The 23,074-nt window shown below is 48.5% G+C and overlaps 1 protein-coding gene and 1 long non-coding RNA gene across 5 annotated transcripts; one reads left to right on the top strand and one right to left on the bottom strand.

Annotated features, from left to right (window-relative positions):
• On the top strand, nt 1-21,875 carry TSKS (testis specific serine kinase substrate). 3 transcript variants are annotated; one of them, XM_082370393.1, is made up of 11 exons: nt 1-215; nt 466-679; nt 8,162-8,257; nt 8,464-8,547; nt 8,880-8,963; nt 9,537-9,817; nt 10,285-10,479; nt 11,335-11,508; nt 12,185-12,320; nt 13,436-13,592; nt 13,692-13,776. In XM_082370393.1, the coding sequence occupies exons 1-10, from the start codon at nt 46-48 to the stop codon at nt 13,562-13,564; spliced, it is 1,563 nt and encodes a 520-aa protein (XP_082226519.1). In that variant the 5' UTR covers nt 1-45; the 3' UTR covers nt 13,565-13,592; nt 13,692-13,776. The 3 variants fall into 3 exon arrangements, with proteins under 3 accessions (XP_082226519.1, XP_082226517.1, XP_082226518.1); XM_082370391.1 differs by having other exon boundaries at nt 2-215; nt 8,853-8,963; nt 13,436-13,560; nt 13,692-21,875; XM_082370392.1 differs by having other exon boundaries at nt 2-215; nt 13,393-13,560; nt 13,692-13,829.
• Nucleotides 6,990-9,679, bottom strand: LOC309617764. Of its 2 annotated transcripts, XR_014238116.1 has the most exons (5): nt 9,552-9,679; nt 9,252-9,357; nt 8,753-8,916; nt 8,141-8,208; nt 6,990-7,947 (listed from the first exon to the last, which is right to left on the bottom strand). It is a non-coding gene; the product is annotated as an uncharacterized lncRNA (long non-coding RNA). The 2 variants fall into 2 exon arrangements; XR_014238117.1 differs by lacking the exon at nt 8,753-8,916.
• Nucleotides 21,876-23,074: the final 1,199 nt, after the last annotated feature.

The raw sequence follows: 23,074 nt of genomic DNA, 5'->3' as shown, positions 1-23,074 counted from the left end.
AGCCTCAGAGGAAGGAGCCCCTGGGAGCCGGGCCCTCCACAGGCCATGGCGAGCGTGGTGGTGAAGACGATCTGGCAGTCCAAAGAGATCCATGAGGCCGGGGACCCCCCCGCGGGGGTCGAGAGTCGCTCCCAGCTGGTTCCCGAGGCTCCTGGGGGAGTGACCAGCCCAGTCAAAGGGATCGCGAAGAAAAAGAAGGCCGTGTCCTTCCACGGGTGGGTTTGTAGCACCCTGTCGGGGGCGGTTCCACCACCCAGCCCTTGCCTCTGACAGAGCACAAGTCCCCCTGTGGGTGCTGTTGGAAAGGGAGGAAAACAGGCAGCAGGGATGGAGGAGAAAGAAGAAAGCAGGCTGCGAGGTTGAAGTCAGAGAGAGTAGGGAATGTGCAGACAGGGAGGCGGGGTGGGGGGGGCCGTACCCTGCTGGGGTGGCATCTTGACCCTCCTGCCTGTTTCTCCTCCCCAGGGTGGAGCCTCGGATGTCCCATGAGCCAATGCACTGGTGCCTGAACCTCAAACGGTCCTCAGCCTGCACCAATGTGTCCCTGCTCAACCTGGCCGCCATGGAGCCCACCGACTCCTCGGGGACAGACTCAACTGTGGAAGACAGTGGCCTGCTGGCATTGCCCGTGCCCATCCCACCCTGGGCTCCAGATGACCCAGACATCACGGAAATACTGGTGAGAGGGCCCTCGGCCGGGCTGGGGAATACGAGGGTTCTCACCCTTGGTGGTAGGCAAATACTGAGGATGGGTTTGGGGGGGTGTCTTCTTGATTTGGAATGAGAAGGTTCTTGTCACCCTTTGAGGCCCTACAGTCAGCCATGAATCTGCTCCATCCAGGGTGAATGCTGCCTGCTGCCTGCGAGTTGGTCTTTTGTTCATTCAGTCACTTCCAAATGTCCTGGGTGAAGCTGGAGTCACAGATAGGAATCAGGCCAGGTCCCTGCCCCAGGAAAGCCCCCAGTCTGGTGGGAGTGACAGATACAGACTGGGGTGACAAATTCCATAATGGAGGTAACACTGGGGATCCAAGAAAAGGGCCCCTCAAACCAGGCTAGGGGTATCAGGGAAAACTTCTGGAGGAGGCAGTGTTGGAACTGGGCTTTGACGGATGAGTAGGAGTTCTCTGAGCAGACCACCTCAGACTGTGGGGAAAAACTGGGAGATGAACAAGATCTAGGAGAATTTAGAGAATTCCTGACTAGAGCATAGAATGCTACAGCTTGGTCCTTTAACTCTCCCACCAACCTCCACCCCCTGCCAGGCTTCTCCTGGGTCAGACCCTGAACTTGGCTTGACATGGACACTGAGAATTACACTAACAATAATCACGGCCATAATGATACTAATAAGATTCACTAGCGGGAATTCCCTGGCGGTCCAGTGGTTAGGACTCCAAGCTTCCACTGCAGGGGACATGGGTTCAATCCCAGCTAAGATCCCACATGTCACACGGCATGGTCAAAAAAAAAAAGATTCACTAGCATATACTGAGCACTTTCTGTGTTCCAGGAGCCTCAGTGTCCTCATCTGTAAAATGGAGATGCATGTGTTTGTTCTTTCAAGAAATATTTCTTGAACACCTACAATGTGCCAGGCACTGCTCTAGGAACAGGAAATATAGCAGCACCCAAGACAGAGTTCTGGAGAGAATTGCACCCATCTCATGAGGTTGTCATGACAATGAAATGAAATTCATTCATGTAAAATGTTTAGCACAATAGTCAGCTGTATGCACGGAATAGTTAGTCATTATTTTTATCCTCATTTCACAGATGAAGATATTGAGGGACTAGAAGGTTAATTAGCATATCCAAAGTCATACGGCTTCTAAGTAGTGGAGCCGGGCTTAGGAGTCAGCACCTGCATTGCTGGGGGCAGTAGAGGTCACTGTGGGAGCCCTGAAGAAGAAGGCCTTGGCCCAGCTGACCATGGTCAAGGAAGGCTTTCTGGAAAAGGCAGCACACAAGCTGGATCTTGAAGATAAGGAAGGCAGAACACAGGGAAGGGTATTCCACCTAGCTGGAACAGCATATGCAAAAGGGCAGGAGTTGAAAAGAGCCTGGGGAACATGTCCTTGTGGCTAGATTGTGGTGTGTGGGAGAGGTGAGGCTGGCGGGGGGTGGGCACAGGACACAGAGGCTGAGAAATGTGGGCATTCTCCATTCTCTTGAGGACAATGGGGAGCCATTGAGGGTTCCTGGGGAGGGGAGAGGAACAACTCGGCATTTGGGCTCCATATCCATTTACTGAGCATCTACTATGTTCCAGGCACTGTGCTACATCCCTATGGTGGTGGTGGGGGGTGTCTCATTTTCCCCTCTTAGAGGTTCTGCAAGGAAGATGAAAACAAAAATAAGTGAGGTAGAGAGAGGTGGAGTGACCCCATGCAAGGTTAGAGAGCTTGTAAGAAGCAGGGTCAGGACCAGAAGCTTAGCGAGTGTGATGCTTTCTTTCCCTAGAAGATGCCTCTGGCCCCGGGTGGGAGACGTTTGGAGGGGAGAGACTGGAGGCAGGCAGGCCGGAGAGGAGGCCGGGCGAGGGTCCAGGGTAAGAGGACCAGGTGGAGAGAAGCCAGCAGGCAGAGAGAGAGAGTCCAGGTGGGATGGATGGCCTGGGAGGCATCCCCTCCCACCAGAACACTTTCCTCCCCTTCTCTTCCAGCATCGCTCAGGCAGCACTTGCAGAGGTCCGCCTCCCACTGGAGCTATTTCTGAGTCACATCCTCCAGAGGATTGTGATGCCTGAGAAAGAGCCCTGGGCGGCCAAGATCAAGGTCTGATGCAGCTGCGGCTCACTGTGGGGCTGCAGGGGAGAATCAGCCTCTACGGGGCTTCTCCATAAAATGGAAAAAGTACTGTCAGTCAACACCTTAGGGTATAGGCAGGAACCGTGAGGAGGTGGTCAGGAAGAACACAGGCTGACACACAGCATCTGAGCTGCATCGGGAGAGAAAGCTGGAGATGGGCAGAGGGGAGGGGGAGGAAACCCAGAGAGAAAGGAGGACAGAGACCCAGAGAGAGGAGGACGGGGACCTGGGGAGGGGGACAGAGACAGAAAACCAGAGATAGAGGAGGGGGCCAGAGACCCAGAGAAGGAAGGAACGGACACCAGAGAGAGAGGTGGGACAGAGAACTAGAGAGGAAAGGACGAGAACACGGGAGCGATGGAGACCCTGGGTGAGAGAGTGATAATTCCCAGACTGGATGGAGGGTCAGCAGAAGAATGGTGAAGCAGACAGCTTTGGCTCCTGGCTTTTTTTTTTTTTTTTTTGGCCGCACTGTGCAGCTTGTGGGATTTTAGTTCCCTGACCAGGAATCGAACCCAGGCCCCTGGCAGTGAGAGCATGGAGTCCTAACCACGGGACCACCAGGGAATTCCCTGGCTCCTGTCTTAAGCTCTGAAATCTTTATGAGGCCAAAGGATGCAACTGAGGAGGTAGTATTGCTTTGGGGGAAGGTCAGTGCCTCCATGCGGAAATGGCCAGAGCAGGTGTTCTGAGCCCTGCTTGGAACTTGTCCTGCTGTCTACAGATTTCCCTGAGGCTGCTGTAGGGTCTTGGTGCTAAGCCCTTTCCTGGTAGGTCCTGTCGTGTTGTTTTTATGTTTAACGATGCTGACACTAATCACTGCGCTTGGCTTATGGATCCTATCATCTTCTTGACCTTTCCTCACCACCATCCGAGCAAGGTATTCTCATTCCCATTTGACAAGAAGGGAAACCGAGGCAGGCTCGGAGTGGGAAATTGGATTGCCCAGTTGCATGGCATGTGGACGGCCAAGGAGACGTTTATCCCCAGGTTTGGCTCCCCACCACCACCGTGCCATTCGCTTTTTTAGCCAAGGCTAGCAGCCTCTGCCTTCACCATTCCCGAAATCTGCTCTCAGTGAAGCTAAAACTCACCTCCAGTGACCCCAGCTGCACTTTCTCTTTTCCCAAGTATTGACCAAGGGCCTTTCTGGATTAGCCTGTGTTCCTCCCAACAGCAGCCCTGTGAAGGTCGTTATTAGTCCCTCCCCATTTTACAGGTAGGGAAACAGAGGCTTAGAGAGGTGAAGTCCCCTCCCTGAGGTCATACAGCTAGTAAGTGGAAGAACTGAGTTGACTCCAGAACCCGCTCCCCTAGTTTCCCAGAGCAGCTACCTATGGGAAATCCAAGACCGTTGGGTCTTCAGTTTAAAAATATCACAGCTATTGCTGTGAAACAAATGATTCCCAACCTTAAAACAACAAACCTGGAGTGGCTTAATTGGGTGGTTCTGGCTTAGGGTCTCTCATGAGGTTGTAGTCAAGATTTTGGCAGGGGCTGCAGTCATCTGAAGGCTTGACTGGAGCTAGAGGTTGGGCTTCCAAGATGGCACATTCACATGGCTCTTGGTTGGAGGCCTCAGTTCCTTGCCACACGGGCCTCTCCATAGGTAGCTATTTAGAACATGGCAACTATCATTCTCCAGAGTTAAGAGTGAGCAAGAAGGAAGACATGGTTCCTCTTATGAACTCATTTCTTAAGTCACATACCATCACTTCTGCCTTATTCTATTTACTAGGTATGAGTCACTAAGTCCAGCTGACACTCAAGTGATGGGAATAAGGCTCCACATTTTAAAAGAGCCTCAAAAAATTTGTGGGCATATTTTAAACCACCATGGTTTTGTGTGGGTTTTATTGCTTTTTAATTTTTTTTTTTTTTGTAGGTGCCCTTCACCAGGATGAGGAAGTTCCCTTGTGCTTCTAGTTTGTTGAGTGTTTTTATCATGAAAGGGCATTGGATTTTGTCAAATGCTATTTCTCTATTCATTGACATGATTGTATTTTTCCCCCCGATATTTTACTAATATGGAATGTTACATGGGTTAATTTTCACGTTGAACCAATTTTGCATTCCTGGGATAAATCCTACTTGGCATGGTGTATAATCCTTTTTATATGCTGCTGGACTTGGTTTGCTAGTATTTTGTTGAAAATTTTGTGGCTGCTTTCAGAAGGAATATTGATCTGTAGTTTTATTATCTGGTGATGTCTTTGGTTTTGGTATCAGGGTAACATTGGCCTCATAGAATGAGTTAGTTCCCTCCTCTTCTGTTTTGTTTGTTTTGTTTGTTTTTTGTTTTTTTGGTGAAGGGTTTGAGATGAATTGGCAACAACTCTTTTTTAAATGATTGGTAGAATTCACCAGCGAAGCCATCTGGGCTTTTGTTGTTGGAAGTTTTAAAATTACTAACTCAACCTCTTTACTTATTACAGGTCTATTCAGATGTCCTAGCTCTTCTTGAGTTAGTGTTTTGCTAGGAATTTTTCCATTTCATCTAGGTTATCAAGTTTGATGACATACAATTGTTCATAGTGTTCCCTTGTAATCTTTTCTCTTTCCGTAAGATTGCTAGTAATGTCTCCTCTTTCCTTCCTGATTTTAGTAATTTGAGTCTTCTTCCTCTTTCTCATGGTCAGCCTAGCTTAAAATTTGTCAATTTTGTTGACCTTTTCAAAAACCCAACTTCTGGTTTTGTTGATTTTTCTCTACTGTTTTCTATTCTCTATTTCATTTTTTTCCACTCTAATCTTTATTATTTCCTTCATTCTGCTAGCTTTGAGTTAAGTTGTCTCTTCTTTTTCTAGTTTCTTAAGGTGGAAGATTAGGTTACTGATTTTAAGTTCTTTTTTGATGTAGGTGTTTACAGCTCTAAATTTCCCTCAAAGTATTGCCTCTGCTGCATCCCACAAGTTTTGGTATGTTGTGTTTTCATTTTCCCTCATTCCTAAGTATAATTTCTCTTGTGATTTCTTCTTCTACCCATTGGCTGTCTATGAGTGTGTTGTTTAATTTCCATATATTTGTGAGTTTCTCAAATTTCTTTCTGCTATTGATTCCTGATTTCATTCTACTGAGGTCATTGAGGTCAGAAAACATACTTTGTTTTCAAATTCTTTTAAATTTATTGAGACTTGTTTTGTGACTTAATATATGGTCTGTTCTCGACTATATGAACAATGTTTAATTTCACTTGAGAAGAATGTATATTCTTTTGTTGGGTGGAATGTTCTGTAGATGCCTGTTAGGTCTGGTTGGTTTATAGTGTTGTCCAAGTCTTCTATCTCCTTCTTGATCTACTCTCTAGTTGTTCAATCCATTCTTGAAAGTGAGGTATTGTAGTCTCCAACCATTACTGTTAAATTGTCAATTTCTCCCTTCAATTCTGTCAGTGTCTTTTTTTTCTTTTTGGCCATGCCATGGGGCTTGCAGATCTTAGTTCCCTGACCAGGGATTGAACCTGGGCCCTCAGCAGTGAAAACGTGGAGTCCTAACCACTGGACTGCCAGGGAATTCCCAATTCTATCAGTTTTTGATTCATGTGCTTTGAAACTCTATTAGGTACATATATATTTATGATTGTTACAATCCCCTCAATGACTTGACTCATAGTTTTGGCCAGTTTGGAGGGGTGGAATTTGGGGGTTTCTGACTCCACCATTTTGCTGATGTCACCTTAATACAATATTTCTTATCACACTTGTTCTCCAGAGCAGTTATGCAAGAAATGTGAAGTTGTTCCCATTTTACAATGAAGGAAGCTTGTTCTCTCTTTTCTCTTTGTGTATTAGTTCAGCAGCTGTGAAAGAAACCAAAATATCTGGTTGAAGCAGGATAGTTTGTTGCTCCCATAAATGTCTCAAGTACAGCAGGTCTCTTCAAATGCAGTAGGTTAGAGGCTCCAGTGTTCTGGGGGCTCAGCTATTAAGTCACAAGTTTGGCTGCTGTAACAAAAAGGCACAAAGTAGCATAAACAAGACGGAAAATGTTTTCTTGGTCACGTGTATAAAAGTATTCATAAGTGGTTGGAATTGAGTATGGCGGCGTCACAGGGTTGAGGATTCAGTCTTCTTTTATATTGTGTCCTCCATCTCATGGTCCAAGATGGCTGCTCTGGCTTTAGCCATCAACATTGTAGGGAGAGAGAAAGGGAGGTGTGCTCCCTACTTTCCTTTATTAAAAGGCATGACTTGGAAATTGCCTACATCATTTCCACTCATATTCCATTGGCCAGAACTTAGTCACATGGCCACACCTGGCTGTAAGGGCACCTGGGAATTGTAGTCTTTGGCTGAGCAGTGATGTACCAGGCTAACTCTTCTATAAATGTGGAAATGGGAGGGTGGAGATCCTGTCACATGCATCCCTCCTGAGCCAGTTTGTTTGACAGGAGTCACAAAGCATTTTATGGTGACATAAGGTAGCAATGAACAGAGGCCATATGGCATCATGGTTTGAAACAAAGGCTCTGAGCATAAATTCTGACAAGGCCACCTCCTGTCTCATGTACCCAGGAGTACAAGGGACATCACCTCTCTGGGCCTCATTTGCCTCACTTGCAAAATGGGGCAAATAACCTCAAGAGGTGTGGTTGTGAATAAAAAGGAAAATGTGGGTAAGGGCTTGGCTTGGTGCATAGTGAGTGCTTATATCTGGAAAGTGGGTTATCTTTAGAAATCTCCACTGCCTGGAGAGAAAGACAAGGCATGTGTTTCAACAGTTTATCTTATTTATTTATGTCTGTGGACCGCAAAGGCATTTATCTCAGGTTAAGACCATCCTCCTTCTCCCACGTCTGAGCTTCCCACCCCCACTCCCTCCTGGATCCTACTTATTTTTCTTGCCATCCGCTAAGCAGAAAACAAGGCTGCCCCCTGGTTTTTCTTGTTTTTTTGGTTTTTAATTTATTTATTTTTATTTTTGGCTGTGTTGGGTCTTCGTTTCTGTGTGAGGGCTTTCTCTAGTTGCGGCGAGCAGGGGCCACTCTTCATCGCGGTGCGTGGGCCTCTCACTGTCGCGGCCTCTTTTGTTGCGGAGCACAAGCTCCAGACGCGCAGGCTCAGTAGTTGTGGCTCACGGGCCCAGTTGCTCCGCAGCATGTGGGATCTTCCCAGACCAGGGCTCGAACCCGTGTCCCCTGCATTAGCAGGCAGATTCTCAACCACTGCACCACCAGGGAAGCCCCTGCCCCCTGGTTTTATACCAAGAATCAAAGAGGCGCAGCCCTGGCCCCAAATTCCACAGCTATTCCAGGGCAGAATCAAGGTGTAAAGCTAGTTCTAGACTTTCTCTTGGGGTTGGGGTTTGCTCCCATGCACCCACTGACCCACCTGTCTCCCGTTCTTCCCCAGAGTTGGGTCAACAGTGGATTGGTCCACACCAAAGATTCCATCACCAGCTTGAAGGAAAAGACCACCCGGGTTAACCAGCACGTGCAGACGCTGCAGGTCGTGAGGACCACCCGCCCCCTCCCGCAACATCTCCTCTTCCTCCAGGGTCACATTGCCCTCTTAGAGCTAACCTCCAACTCAATGCACCCATAGCCCAGTTGGGGAGACTTAGGCTCAGGAGGGAAAGGAAGCTTCCCGCCTCTCCTCCCCACGGGGTGTCTCCTTGAGGCCCCGGCTAACCCCTCCTCCCTTCCATGCTCCAGAGTGAGTGTTCTGTGCTGAGTGAGAACCTAGAGAGAAGGCGGCAAGAGGCGGAAGAACTAGAAGGGTACTGTAGTCAACTCAAGGTGAGCTGCTGTGGGGCAGGAGCGGGGCGGGAGTAGGAAGCGGAAGTAGGAAGAGGGTGAGAGGAAGTGGGGAGGAATGGAGTGGTGGACAGGAGAGAGGTGGGGTGAAGTGGAAAAGGAGCATGGGAGAGGTCCGAGGAAGAACCATTTCTTTAGCCAAGGGAACCGAGCCGGGAAAAGGCAGACCAATAACCAGAAGGCAGACCTTGCGGAAGGAGGGGGCGTGCCTTAAACGCGGGGGGTGGAAGCTGTACGGAAAATAGCGAGGGTAACGGCTGGGAGGCGGAACTGGAATGGGAAGGCAGGGCCCCCGTCCTGGTGTCCTGACCCAGGAGAACTGCTGGAAGGTGACCCGGTCGGTGGAAGATGCTGAAATAAAAACCAACGTCCTGAAGCAGAACTCTGCCCTGCTGGAGGTAAGGGGGAGGGGTCTAAGGGCTTGAGGAAGGTACTCAAGTAACCGAGGTACTTGAGGTAGACTTCAGGTGGGACTTCCCGCCCTGCCACCACCACCACCACACTGCCCCTTCATGTTCATGGTCATACTTTTCCATGCACAGTCATATTCAAGTCCCGGAGAGAGAGATTCGTATCGGACTTGGAGTGGGAATGCCTGTCCTGCCCACATACCCACTCATTTCCCACCAAAATGTTGGAAAAGCTTCAGCTGTTCTTCCTAAACAGGAGGGACTGGAATTGGATACCTTCGAGGATTAGAGTGAGGGTGGAGGGCTAGATGGAGACACAGAGGCAGGCATTCAGTCCAAGGTGAGTTGGACTCCAGCTGGGCTTCGAATGGGGCATCCCTCCCTAGTAACAGCAAGCGGGAGTCCATTAAGACTTCAGGTGGGACTTCCCGATATCCCGTCCCCACATCCATTCACTTTCTAGCCTCAGGAATTTACTGGGCGGATTTGGTGGTGGAGGGGGTGGTAGTGGTGGGAGGCAAGGGGCCGGACGCAGTAACCCTGCCCTCCTTCCCCACCCAGGAGAAGCTGCGCTACCTCCAGATGCAGGATGAGACGCCCAGGAGGCAGGAGGCTGAGCTGCAGGAGCTGGAGCAGAAACTGGAGGCTGGCCTCTCCCGCCACGGCCTGGGCCTCGCCACCCAGCCCCCAGGCTGCTCCAGCCCGCCGGGGAGCCCCGACGAACCCCCGCGACGGCGAGGCGTGGCCCTAGGCGGCTGGGGAATGGGGCCCCGGGCAGGGGAGGGCCCCGTCGTGAGCGAGCAGGAGTTGCAGAAGGTCTCTGCCGCCCTTGATGAGCTGAGGTGAGTGGGATCCTGGGATGGGCCCAGGGGGTGGAGCCTCGAAGAGGAGTGTTCTGGGGGCGGTGACCCGGAAGGGCAGGACTTCGAAGAACCGAGTTTTGAATATAGGGCAGGTGGCAGGGAGGTCCGCGTCGGGTGAAAATGAGGTGGGCGGGTTTTGGGACGTGGCAGGTCTTTGGAGGCTCCAACTCCCGGGGGACAGGGTTGGCGCGAGCGGTATCTTGAGGAGGCAGTGTCTGGAGGAGCTGATGTGGGGCTGGGAGGCAGGCCGAGAGAAGGCCAGGATACCTGATAAGGGGATAGAGGCAGGGTTCTGGAGGACATGAGAGGATCCCAATAAATGAACAGGACAGGAGAATTCGGGGACAGGGTGGGTCCGGAGCCACGGGCGTGGTCTTGGCGAGGCGCGGCGGACGGGGGCGTGTCCGAACCTAGCCCTGACGCGTTCCTTACCTCTACGCCTACAGGAGGGAGGTGTCCTCACTGACCGCCCGGTGGCATCAGGAGGAGGGGGCCGTGCAGGAGGCCCTACGGCTGCTCGGGGGCCTGGGCGGCAGGCTCGACGGCTTCCTGGGCCAGTGGGAGCGGGCGCAGCGCGAGCAGGCTCAGGCCGCGCGGGGCCTGCAAGAGCTGCGGGGCCGGACGGACGAGCTGTACACCATGTAAGGGCCCAAATGCGCGCACGGGGCGGGGACGTGGGAGGGCGGAGCCTTGAGGGAAAGGGGTGGGCCAATCAGCTGGAGCCAATCGGGTGGGAGCGCATATACTGACAGGTGGAAGCCCCAATTAGAGAGTAGGGAGGGGCGTGTTATACCTAAGAAGGACTGAGGGGCGGAGCCACTTAGAGAAGAGGTGAGTTCCACATCTTAAAAGCAAGGGACGGAGCCAAGTAGGAACAGGGGAAACCAGTTAGAGAACAGGGAGGTACATTCCCGACAATAAAACGCAAAAGGAGGTACCAATCAGAGCAGAGGGGGCAAGGCAGAGCGGGGTATTGCAAACTGGATGGAGACAGAGGTGCTGGGCTAATTTTGGGTGGAGCCTTGCTGGGACTACAGGTTTCCCTGCCATCCAAAAGTAGAGCAGTTCCTGTGAAACCTTCTGTAAGCCAAAATAGCATAAAGCGAAGAAGCAATTACCTTAGAATACATCTTGCTAACAGATGCACAAAATAAATTGAGATAAAGCACAGGTGCCCATAGACAACACAATTCAAAGCTATGGTGGCTTGGTGCTGAGATACTGAGTGTAGTTCTCAGAGAAGGGGCTTGGTGGCGCCACTCTCGCTGCTTGGAGTGTGTCCTGCTTCGGTAACAGCTTGCTACAAAACAAATGCTTTGCGCTTTTTTTCATAAAAGGGAAAATCCTCTTCGGACTTCTTTTGGTTAGTGAAAACAGGTACTAATGTAGGCCTTTTGTAAAAATGAAGTGGGGTAAAGCGAACTTTCAAAAACCGGAGGATGCCTGTATACTGTTGGAGAGGCGACCTCACTGTACTGCTTACTCTCACACCGCAGGGTGGAGCGGTCAGCAGTGTCTGTGGCTTCACTGAGGAGCGAACTGGAGGCGCTGGGCCCAGTGAAACCGATTCTGGAGGAGCTTGGGCGGCAATTTCAGAGCTCTCGTAGAGGGTCTGACCTCTCTATGAACCTGGATCGGGCTCCCCAAGGCTCCTGTGCCCGCTGTGCCAGGTAAGGGGGCAGCGCCTGGCTCCAGGTGCATTCTGCATCGTATTGAGGACCAAGCATTGAAGGAGATGAGACTTTAGCAAGAGTGGAGAGGGAAATTCATTGTGGGAGACAGGGCATCCCCACGTATTGTAGGATGGGCCAGTCTCGCGGCATTATGGGAGTCACATTTCTTCCCTCCCCACAAGGTGAAGTCAGTGTCCTGTGGAACGCAAGAAAGACTTGTTATGTTTCGAGCATCTTGGATTTCCAGTGCATTGTGGGAAGGCTGGGCAGTGGTACTGGGTGGGAGGCTGGTTTTCTCAGTGCATCGTAGGAAAATGAGACCTTGGGGTGTTGGAAGCCGACAGATACCATGCTTGATCTGTATTGGGAAGGGTGCAGGGCACTTCCAATACAACATGGGATCGGTTTTAACTAGTGCATTGTGGGAAATGTGAGTTTCTGATGAACCGAGGACCGTGTGGTGGAAATCCCCAGGCACTGTGGTAACTCCCCACGCTGTGGAAACCAGAGCACACCGGATGAACTATAGTTTGGGCCCAGTGCATGGTGGGAAGGTTGCCTGGGTGCATAGTGGAAACGGGACCTGGGTGGAGGCTGGGCAGATGGGCATGGTGTATCCTGGGAATGGAGTTGGTCCAAGGCCTCTTTCACCTGGTGACTACCCCTCCCCCAGCCAGGGACAGCAGTTGTCCACGGAGTCCTTGCAGCAGCTGCTGGAGCGAGCGCTGACCCCGCTAGTGGACGAGGTGAAGCAGAGGGGCCTGGCTCCTGCCTGCCCCAGCTGCCAGAGGCTGCACAAGAAGATTCTGGTACCAAGGACCATGGGCCACCATGCCCCACTTTTTGGTCAGGGCAGGGCGGGGGAGCCCCAGGCACAAGGATACTGCTGGTGTGTGGCAGGATGGGAAGGATGAGCTGTGGGCAGCAGGTGTTGGGGGAACACTTGGCTCTAATACGTCGGGACAGGGTGAGAGGGGAGCTGTTTGGTGTTTAGTGAGTCATAGGTCAATCATTAGGGAAGCTTGGGTGATGGATATGGGCTCAAAGCATGAAGGGACATGGATCTGGTGCACTGTGGGACAGAGGAGACAAACACCAGTCTATAGCGTCATGGAATATAAGCCTGATTTTCAATAAGCCTTAAGAGAGGCAGTGCATTATATGGGATCACCGAGATCAGACAGGGGACCCAGCGAGTAGCAGGTCACAGTAAGCTAATGCATTATGGGAAATGGAACCGCAGCTCTTCGTGAGGCATTGCACACAGACTCAGGACCAATAACTGATGGAACTTGAGGCTGGTGTACATTCTGAAATATAGAGATCTAGTATATTATGGGATATTGGCCTAATGTATGATGGGATATGAGTTGTAGTGGGTGAAACAGACAAATGAGGCAGTAACGGACAGTCATGTGGCAGACCTAGAGGACTAAGACATGATAGGACATGGGGGCTGGTACATTGTGGGATATAGGGAACCAGAGCACTGAGGACTATTATTGTGACCGAGAGGCTGGCCTAATAGATAGGATGTGGGGGTCACATCCCATAATGTGAATTATGGGATGTAGATGATCACCATGTGATGGGATACCGGGGCCCAGACATCAAATGCATGATGGCTCATGGGCATTAGGGGACAATGTGATAGATGCTGATTTAGTGCTTACAGGGACAAAGAAGTCCAGTGCAATAGGGGACAGACAGTGGGACAGACACAAGTCTAGTGCACAGTGGGACTTGGGAGGCCCAGTGCACCGTGGGATGCTGGGGTCAGCCTCAGGCTCAAGGCATGATGGGATACTCTGGGGGAGGAATGCGGGCCCTAGGGGACCCTGCCCCTTGCCCTCCGCGATCCAGATCCCCCTCCACTCCCAGCCCGGTCCAGCAAGCCCAGCAGCACCTACACTCCTCTCCCCAGGAGCTGGAGCGCCAGGCCTTGGCCAAACATGTCAGGGCAGAGGCCCTGAGCTCCACCCTTCGGCTGGCCCAAGACGAAGCCTTGCGGGCCAAGAACCTGCTGCTGACGGACAAGATGAAGCCGGAGTGAGGAAGGAGGCTGAGGGCATGGGAGGAGGGTGAGGTCTTGGGGAAAGGGCTTGAGTTACCCCCGGCTTCCACACCAGCCCCGAGGCATCGGGCCTCCCGAGCACTAACTGCCCACCCTCTCGTTACAGGGAGAAGGTGGCCGCTCTGGACTATCTACACTTGAAGATGTGCTCCCTCCACGATCAACTCAGCAACCTACCACTTGAGGGGTCCACGGGGACAATGGGGGGAGGGGGTGGGGGGGGAACTCCCCCAAAACGTGGGGGCCCAACCCCTGAGCAATAAATGGCCCCTCATGCTGGCATGAATTCCATCTCCTTTTTGGCACCAAAAGAGGGCTAGTAAAATTGCACACACACCGTGCACCAGCCTCTGTGCTCACTATGACTTTGATCCTCAGCCAACAGGGTGTCGATGGTGGTACAGTTCTTTAATTTCTTGGGGTTTTTTTTGTTTTTTAATATTTATTTATTTGTTTACTTTTTTTATTTGGCTGCACCGGATCTTAATTGCTGCTCACAGGATCTTTTAGTTGTGGCATGTGGGATCTTCGTTGTGGCATGCGGGATCTAGTTCCCTGACCAGGGATTGAACCCAGGCCCCCTGCATTGGGAGCTCAGAGTCTTAACCACTGGACCACCAGGGAAGTCCAGTACAGTTCTTTGAAAAGGAGGCAGAGGGTAGAAATAAGGTTCTGTGGTGCAGTTTGAGCCTGTCAAGCCAACATTTTTTAGGATGACTTTTACTAGATAATGATATTGTCTACCACTGTGTAAAAAAAGTACCCTCCCCTCCAAAAAACTTAGCTGCTTATAACATATTATCTCACATAATTCCTGAGGGTCAGGAATCTGGGAGTGGCGTAGCTAGATGGTACTGGCTCAGGGTCCTCATGAGTTTGCAGTCAGGATGTCAGCTGGGGCTGCTGTCACCTGAAGGCTTGCCTGGGGCTGGATGTTACACTTCCAAGATGGCGCATTCACATGGCTTTTGGCTGGAGGCCTCAGTTTCTCATGGCAGCTAACTTCCCCCAGGGCAAGCAGTCTAAGAACAAGCAGGAAGCTAAGGTGCCTTTAATGACCTAGTCTTTGAAGTTGCATACCATCATTTTCTCTTTTTATATTGACTAGAACTGAGTCACTAAGTCCAGATCATACTCACATGGTGTGTCAAAGAATTTGCAGACATATTTTGAAGAGAATGTCAATTTGTGGAGATATTTTAAACCACCACACTAATACTATTTTTAAATGTACAGTTGAAATATAATATAAACAGAAAAGTTCACAAGTTAAAAGTGAACAGCTTGGACTTCCCTGGTGGCGCAGTGGTTAAGAATCTGCCTGCCAATGCAGGGGACACGGGTTCAAGCCCTGGTCAGGGAAGATCCCACATGCCACGGAGCAACTAAGCCCGTGCACCACAACTACTGAGCCTGTGCTCTAGAGCCCACAAGCCACAACTACTGAGCCCGTGTGCCACAACTACTGAAGCCCGCGGGCCTAGAGCCTGTGCTCCGCAACAAGAGAAGCCACCGCAATGAGAAGCCTGTGCGCAGCAACAAAGACCAAATGCAGCCAAAAATAAATTTTTTTAAAAAGCCAGTCGTTTAAAAAAAAGTGAACAGCTCAATGAATTATCATGAAATGGACGTGTTTGTGTAACCACCACCGAGATTTAGAAACTACACCTGACCAGCATTCCCTGAATCTCAATCACTACCCTTTCCTTCTACCCCAAAGGTAACCCCTATTCTTCTAACACCATTGCAATAAGGTAAGAAAAGAGAGACTATAGGATAGGAAAGGAAGAAAACTATCATTATTCTGAGATGGCATAACTGTACATATAATCATAGAGAATCCAATAGAATCTATAAATTACTAAAAATCAGTGAGCTTAGCAAGGAAGCTGAATAAAAGGTGACATAAAAAAATTATCTCTGTATGCCAGTGATGAAAGTTTAGAAAATGAAAAACTTTCAAAGGTGCTAGTTCTAAGTAGCATAAAACTAAAAAATGTCTAGGAATCCAACAAAAGATAAGTTATGATCTCTACATCAAACTTTAAAATATTATTGCGAGAAGTTAAAGACCTTAACAAATGGGGAGTTATACCATATTCATGGTTTATAAGATATCATTATAAAGATGTTACTTCTCTCCAATTGATTTATAGATTCGAAGATAGCAGATACGAGATTTATTAATGTGGTTTTGTTTGTACCAACATGACAATGGGAACTGTGGGATCTAAAATCTCTCAGAGGATGAATAATTATTCTCATTTTATATAGTGCTGTGGACTCTATGTGTCCCTCAAAATTCATATGTTCAAGCCCTAATCCCCAATGTGGTGGTATTTAGAGATGGGGCCGTTGGGAGGTAATCAGATGAGGTCATGAGGGTGGAGCCTCATGATGGGATTAGTGCCTTTTTAAGAAGAGACAATCTCTCTCCCTACCATATGAGGATACAGCAAGAAGGCAGCCATCTGCAAACAAGGAAGCAAGCTTTTCACCAGGCACTAAATCTGCCAGCACTTTGCCCTGGGATTTCCCAGCCTCCAGAACTGTGAGAAATAAATTGTTTAAACTACCCAGTCTCTGGAATTTTGTTATAGCAGCCCGAACTGAGGAAGCTACAGAGGAGGAACTAGGTCCAGAGAGGATAAATTATTTACACAAGGATACATAGTTAGTGGGTGAAAGAACCAGAATTACAACACATTTTATATTCCTCCTAGAGACAATGTATTCTAGGGATAACTGTAATCCCATTTTCCCCCTACATAGATATCATTTCTTTGAAGTTCAAGCAGATGAACACCTAATCCCAGAATCCCATTTTGGGGATCTGTTTCCTGAGGTCACTCTTGGCACCAAGAACCACAGCAGTCAAGACTCAACTGAGGGACTTCCCTGGCGGTCCAGTGGTTAAGACTCCACGCTTCCACTGCAGGGGGCACAGGTTAGATCCCTGGTCGTGGTACTAAGATCCTGCAATCCACATGGCGCAGCCAAAAAATAGAAAATTTTAAAAATTAAAAAAAAGGTGGGCTTCCCTGGTGGCGCAGTGGTTGAGAATCTGCCTGCTAATGCAGGGGACACGGGTTCGAGCCCTGGTCTGGGAAGATCCCACATGCCGCGGAGCAACTAGGCCCCTCAGCCACAACTACTGAGCCTGCGCATCTGGAGCCCGTGCTCCGCAACAAGAGAGGCCACGATAGTGAGAGGCCCGCGCACCACGATGAAGAGTGGCCCCCGCTTGCCGCAACTAGAGAAAGCCCTCGCACAGAAACGAAGACCCAACACAGCCCAAAATAAATAAATAAATAAATAAATATTTTTTAAAAAAAGGTAAACACGGTAAAAGACTCAACTGAATATCACTATCCTTGTGGCCATTTTTAGTGCCCTAAAGGTTAATTGCAGTAGCTACTTGATCCCCCAAGTCACTTATTTCAGTTGGAACCTCATCACAGTCAACACGGATGCTAATATATGATTTACCATGATGCCACTGCAGAGTATGGATTACTAGCATCCCATTTTTTGGCAAGGAGCTCATCACTGCGTTCAAATCCTAAAAAACAACTAAACCACCTCCAAACCCCATCTTTTGACAATTTGCTTCTTCTTGCCAATATTGAGGTCAGTCAAGATATATTCAGGAGACAGAAGTCACACCAGTTATTTTCACAGAGATGATTTCATATAAAGAAATGTTACTTAGGTATGAAGTGTTGGTAACCAGGTAACTGAAAAGGCAAAAAGAGAGCCCTATGCTATCATGGTCATAGTAACTATGGGAAGCAGCTAACACCACTGGTGCAGGAAAAACAAAGGATATAGGTTAGAATTATGAAAACTAAACACTTGGATGAGAGGCTCACTGAAGATGAAACTCAGACCACGAGGAGGAGGGGATTGTTCAGATGGTGCAGGTGTATCTGACCTCAGAGGACCACCAGGGACTACGGTCTTCCTTGGAAGCACCCTGAAATGGTGCTGGCATCTGTGAGGGTGTGCAAGATTTAGAAAAACTGAAAACTAGATTTAGCAGCTGCTACAGGAAGGAACTGCCTCAGCTGGGGTAAAGAAGCTGTGCTGGGTGATGCTGATGAGAACAAGAAACTGACAGGAAATAAGCAGAGAGCAAACCGGAAGAGCCCAGTCCCATTGCTTCCTCCAGGCTTCTTCAGTCCCTTTGGCGCCCCCTGTTGGCAGAGTCGAACACAGCCAGTCGGCAAAGAAGAAGTGCGGTTTGCAGAGTCCCAGAGTCCCAGATTCACAAGGGAGTGAATTTGAAACCAAGAGATAATAGCTTAATAACTGTGCCCACATAACTGTAGTGTGTGCCAAGGACTAGCGGCTATGAGTAATCCAATTCCGTACCCCTGAGGCCCAAATATATCTTTTAAAGCATGCTTGAATACCTGAGAGTAATTATTTTCCTGGATAGCTAGTCTGAATGTTGTGCTGATGCTAATTCTATCCAAGTTCCATTGTGGTTTTAATGCAAATTCAATCAAAATCCCAATGAGATTATTTTTTAAAGAATTTGATCCAATTATTCTAAAGGTCTTCTGAAGAAATAAGATGAGAGAAGCAAAGTTTTTTTTTTCTACAGAAGAGTAATAAGATGGGTCTAAAGCCAATATATTAAAATATAAGGTAACGCTAATCATGTGGTTCTGAAGGAAGATTAAAAGGATGATAAAATGGACTTCCCTGGTGGCGCAGTGGTTAAGAATCTGCCTGCCAATGCAGGGGACACGGGTTCAAGCCCTGGTCAGGAAGATCCCACATGTTGCAGAGCAACTAAGCCCGTGTGCCGCAACTACTGAGCCTGCGCTCTAGAGCTCATGAGCCACAACTGCTGAAGTCCGTGCACCTAAAGCCTGTGCGCCACAACAAGAGAAGCCACCGCAATGAGAAGCCTGTGCACCACAGCAAAGAGTAGCCTCCGCTCGCCGCAACTAGAGAAAGCCCACGTGCAGCAATGAAGACCCAATGCAGCCAAAAATAAAAAATATAAGTAAAGAAATTTTAAAAATATTAAAAAAGATACATATTAAAATTTCATACACAATAATATCTGACAAATATGTTATTATAAAGCAACAAAGAATAGTGAAATTATTCAAAATATTATTGGGAGGGGGTGAAAGTTTTTTTCCTCCCCTGACATCAAATAGTTTTTCCACACTAACTAATTCTCTGATTCTCCAACACCAGCTAGGTGTCTAGCAACTCAATTCAATTCTGACACTAACCCTCCAGAGTTAGCCCGAACCCCGCAGGTTAAGACCTCAGATGCTGGCTGCAAATGGGGTGCCCAGTCTTCCCCCACTGCTGCCCAGCCAACTACAAATTCAGGAGTTCCCATGATCCATGCCTCCCAGGTTCAGTAATTTGCTAGAAGAACTCACAAAATTCAGGAAAGCACTTCAGTTACTATTACTGGCTTATTATAAAGAATACAACACAGGAAGGGCCAAAGGGGAAAGATGCATAGATAGGGCGAAGCATGGGGGAAGAGATGCAGAGCTTCCGTGCCCCCTCTGGGCATGCCACCCTCCCAGCACCTCCATACGTTCACCAACTGAGAAGCTCAACAATTCAGGGGTTTATGAAGGTTCCATTACCTAGACATGATTGAGTCAATCACTGGCCATTGGTGATTGAACTCAATCTCCAGTCCCTCTCCCATCCCCAAGAGGCCAGAAGGTGGGGCTGACAATCCCAACACTCTAATCACTGCTTGGTCTTTTTGGAGACCAGGCCCCCTCCTGAAGCTACCTAGAGGCCCCTCAGCCAAGAGCCATCTCACTAGCATACCAAAAACACTTTTATCACTCAGAGACATTCCAAGGAATATTGTCTTTTAGGAATTTTTAGGACCTCTGTGGCAATGAAGGGGCAAAATACACCACTTTGGCATAAGGATTATTTTGAACTGGAGGCAAATGAGAATCAACAGATGCAGAAAGAAGCCTTCTCAGAGCTACTCTTATCTGACTAAAAGCAGAAATTTCTGAGAAATGAAGACTTTCATAAATCCCCCTCCCAGGGAAGTTTTTAAAAATTAATTAATTAATTTTTTGGCTGCATTGGGTCTTCATTGCGGTCCGCGGGCTCTCTCTAGTTGCGGCAAGCGGGGGCTACTCTTCGTTGCGGTTTGCGGGCTTCTCCTTGTGGTGGCTTCTCTTGTTGGGGAGCATGGGTTCTAGGCACGCAGGCTTCAGTAATTGTGGCTTGTGGGCTCTAGAGCACGGGCCCAGTAGTTGTGGCGCTCGGGCTTAGTTGCTCCGCGGCATGTGGGATCTTCCCGGACCAGGGCTCGAACCCGTGTCCCCTGCATTGGCAGACGGATTTTTAACCACTGCACCACCAGGGAGGTCCCCCCAGGGCAGTTTTATGACCATGAAGAATATGGAAAGTTGACACCAAGATGGGTCTTATCTTCCATTAGTTTTGCCCATATATATATCCTAGTCACTTTCCCACAACTTATCACCCCTAGTCTAAAACATTTTCTTTTGTCACATAGCATCTCCACAATTTATTGTTCTTTGTTAAAAAGGTATATAAGCTCTCAGTCCTATCCACTTCTTTGGGTCTTCACTTTTCTATGAAGGCCTCCATATGCATACTTAATATTAAAACTTTTTCCCTGTTACTCTCTCTTTATCAGTCTAATTTGCAGGGCCCCATGTACTGAACATAAGAGGGTAGAGGAAAAAAAGGTGTTGTGTTTTTTTCCCTCTCCTACACCAGGCATTAACGACAAAGACCAAATACTTTTTTTTTTTTTTAATATTTGATTAGCACTTAGCACAAGGCCTGGCACAGAATAAGCATTTAATACTTAGTTATTATTAATGATACTCCATTTTTTAAAATATTAATTAATTAATTTATTTAGGCTGTGTTGGGTCTTCGTTTCTGTGCGAGGGCTTTCTCTAGTTGCAGCAAGTGGGGGCCACTCTTCATCACGGTGCGCGGGCCTCTCACTATCGCGGCCTCTCTTGTTGCGGAGCACAGGCTCCACATGCGCAGGCTCAGTAACTGTGGCTCACGGGCCTAGTTGCTCCGCGGCATGTGGGATCTTCCCAGACCAGGGCTCGAACCCGTGTCCCCTGCATTGGCAGGCAGATTCTCAACCACTGCGCCACCAGGGAAGCCCTAGACCAAATACTTTTTATCAAACCACAGTGTTATTGCTTAAAATATATAAAATTTAGATCCTTTTCTGATATATTACTGTAAAATAAATTCCAAATAGATCTTAGGAAAAATAGAAGAAAATTGAAATGAACTTATTTGAGTAAGCCCTCTTGGGGTAGATCTGTGAAACTCATCAAACTTTTCCCCTGAAAAGTGTTATTCCATGTTATAAATTGAATTGTGTCCCCCCAAAAATATATTTTGGTGTCCTAACCCCTACCCCCGTATCTCAGAATGTGACTGAATGGGAAGACAGAGTCTTTACAAAGGTAATCAAGTTAAAATCAGGTAGGGACTTCCCTGGTGGTGCAGTGGTTAAGAATCTGCCTGCCAGTGCAGGGGACACGGGTTCGATCCCTGGTCTGGGAAGATCCCACATGCCGCTGAGCAGCTAAGCCGGTGCACCACAACTACTGAGCCTGCACTCTAGAGCCTGCGAGCTACAACTACTGAGCCCACGTGCCACAACTACTGAAGCCCGCGCGCCTAGAGCCCGTGCTCCACAACAAGAGAAGCCATCGCAAGGAGAAGCCTGCAAACCACAACGAAGAGTAGCCCCTGCTTGCTGCAACTAGAGAAAGCCCGCGTGCAGCAATGAAGGCCCAATGCAGCCAAAAATAAATAAAATTTTTTTTAAAAGTGAGGTAATGAGAATGGGCCCTAATCCATTATGACTGGTGTCCTTATAATAAAAGGGGAAGTTTGGACAAAGACACACAGGAAGAACGCCATGTGGACATAAAGGCAGAGATTGGGGTGATGTTTCTACAAATCAGGGAACACCAAAAGTTGCCAGACAGCCACCAGAAGCTAGGAGAGAGGCCTGGAACAGAGTCACCCTCACAGCCCCCGGAAGGAACCAACCTTGCCTTTACCCTGATCTTGGACTTCTGGCCTCCAGAACTGTGTGATGATCAAGGCCTATTGTTTAAGCCACCCAGTGTGTAGTATTTTGCTACAAAAGCCCCAGGAAACTAATATACTCCCCTGCCTCTGGCAGTAAGCCCTCCTGGCAATGTTTACAAGTTAGTCAAAATTTAAGGGAAGGTAACAGAAGCTACCCTAGTTCTTTTAAGCAGAATAGATTGAATACAAGGAAATAAAGACAGAAACTGTCAGGAAGGGTTGTAGGAGAGGACCCTGGGCTACATCTCTGGGAAAGTCTCTCAGAACAGCACTGCCAAAGCACCCTTACAGGGTAGCTGTTATCTCCTACAATCATGAAAGCAGGAACTAGGGAGCTCCCACACCCCAGCCCACAGCATGTGGCTGCAGGAGCATAATAACACAGACATAACTGCTGGGGTAGTCAGTTTCATTAGAGGCTCAGTGAGCCATAAATCCTAGTGTTCATACTCTCTGTAGGTCCCTCCCTTTCAGTCTGGCCTAGTGACGTGCTTTAACCAGAAGAATACAGTGGAAATGATGCTAGGATGGTTCTAGACCTAAGCTTAAGAAGGCCTGGCTCCTCCATTTTTGTACCCTGGGGAACCTTGGGCTGCCATAGAACAAGTCAGGCTGCCCTGTTGGAGAGAAGCTTGTGAAATAGACCCCATGGAGAGAGAGAGTCCTGCCATCCCATTTCCCAGCTGACACTTCAGCTTGATGCAGTGACCAATGCCCAACGACCACAGCAAGGCCAGTGAGTCCAACTCAACCCAGGCATGAGTAAATGCAATGGCTGGCTTTTAAAACTGTGGCAAAAGACATGGAAACAACTTAAATGTCCATCAACAGATGAATGGATAAATAAGATGTGGCATATATATACACAATGGAATACTACTCAGCCATAAAAAAGAATGAAATAATGCCATTTGCAGCAACATGGATGGACCTGGAGATTATCATACTAAGGAAGTAAGCCAGAAAGAGAAAGACAAATACCGTATGATATCACATATATGGAATCTAAAATACAACACAAATCAACACGACTGTGAAACAAAACCAGACTCACAGATACAGAGAACAGACTTGTGGTTGCCAAGGGGGCGGGTAGTGGAGGGAAGGATTGGGCGTTTGGGATTAGCAGATGAAAACTATTATATATAGGATGGATAAACAACAAGGTCCTGCTGTACAGCACAGGGACCTATATTCAATATCCTGTGACAAACCAAAATGGAAAAGAATATGAAAAAGAATATATATATGGGGACTTCCCTGGTGGTGTAGTGGTTAAGAATCCACCTGCCAATGCAGGGGACATGGGTTTGATCCCTGGTGTGGGAAGATCTCACATGTCGCGGAGCAACTAAGCCCATGTGCCACAACTAC

This window comes from Balaenoptera borealis, assembly GCF_965194805.1.
Source record: "Balaenoptera borealis genome assembly, chromosome: 19".
Taxonomy (NCBI): Eukaryota; Metazoa; Chordata; class Mammalia; order Artiodactyla; family Balaenopteridae; genus Balaenoptera; species Balaenoptera borealis.
The sequence above is the reverse complement of the archived record's forward strand: the minus strand, read 5'-3'. Positions and strand labels throughout refer to the sequence as shown.

Coding starts and splice junctions, on each gene's coding strand:
- TSKS (XM_082370391.1), top strand. CDS start 46: ATGGCGAGCGTGGTGGTGAAGACGATCTGGCAGTCCAAAGAGATCCAT. Junction 216..465: donor AAGGCCGTGTCCTTCCACGG/GTGGGTTTGTAG, acceptor TCTCCTCCCCAG/GGTGGAGCCTCGGATGTCCC. Junction 680..8,161: donor CAGACATCACGGAAATACTG/GTGAGAGGGCCC, acceptor GTTCTTCCCCAG/AGTTGGGTCAACAGTGGATT.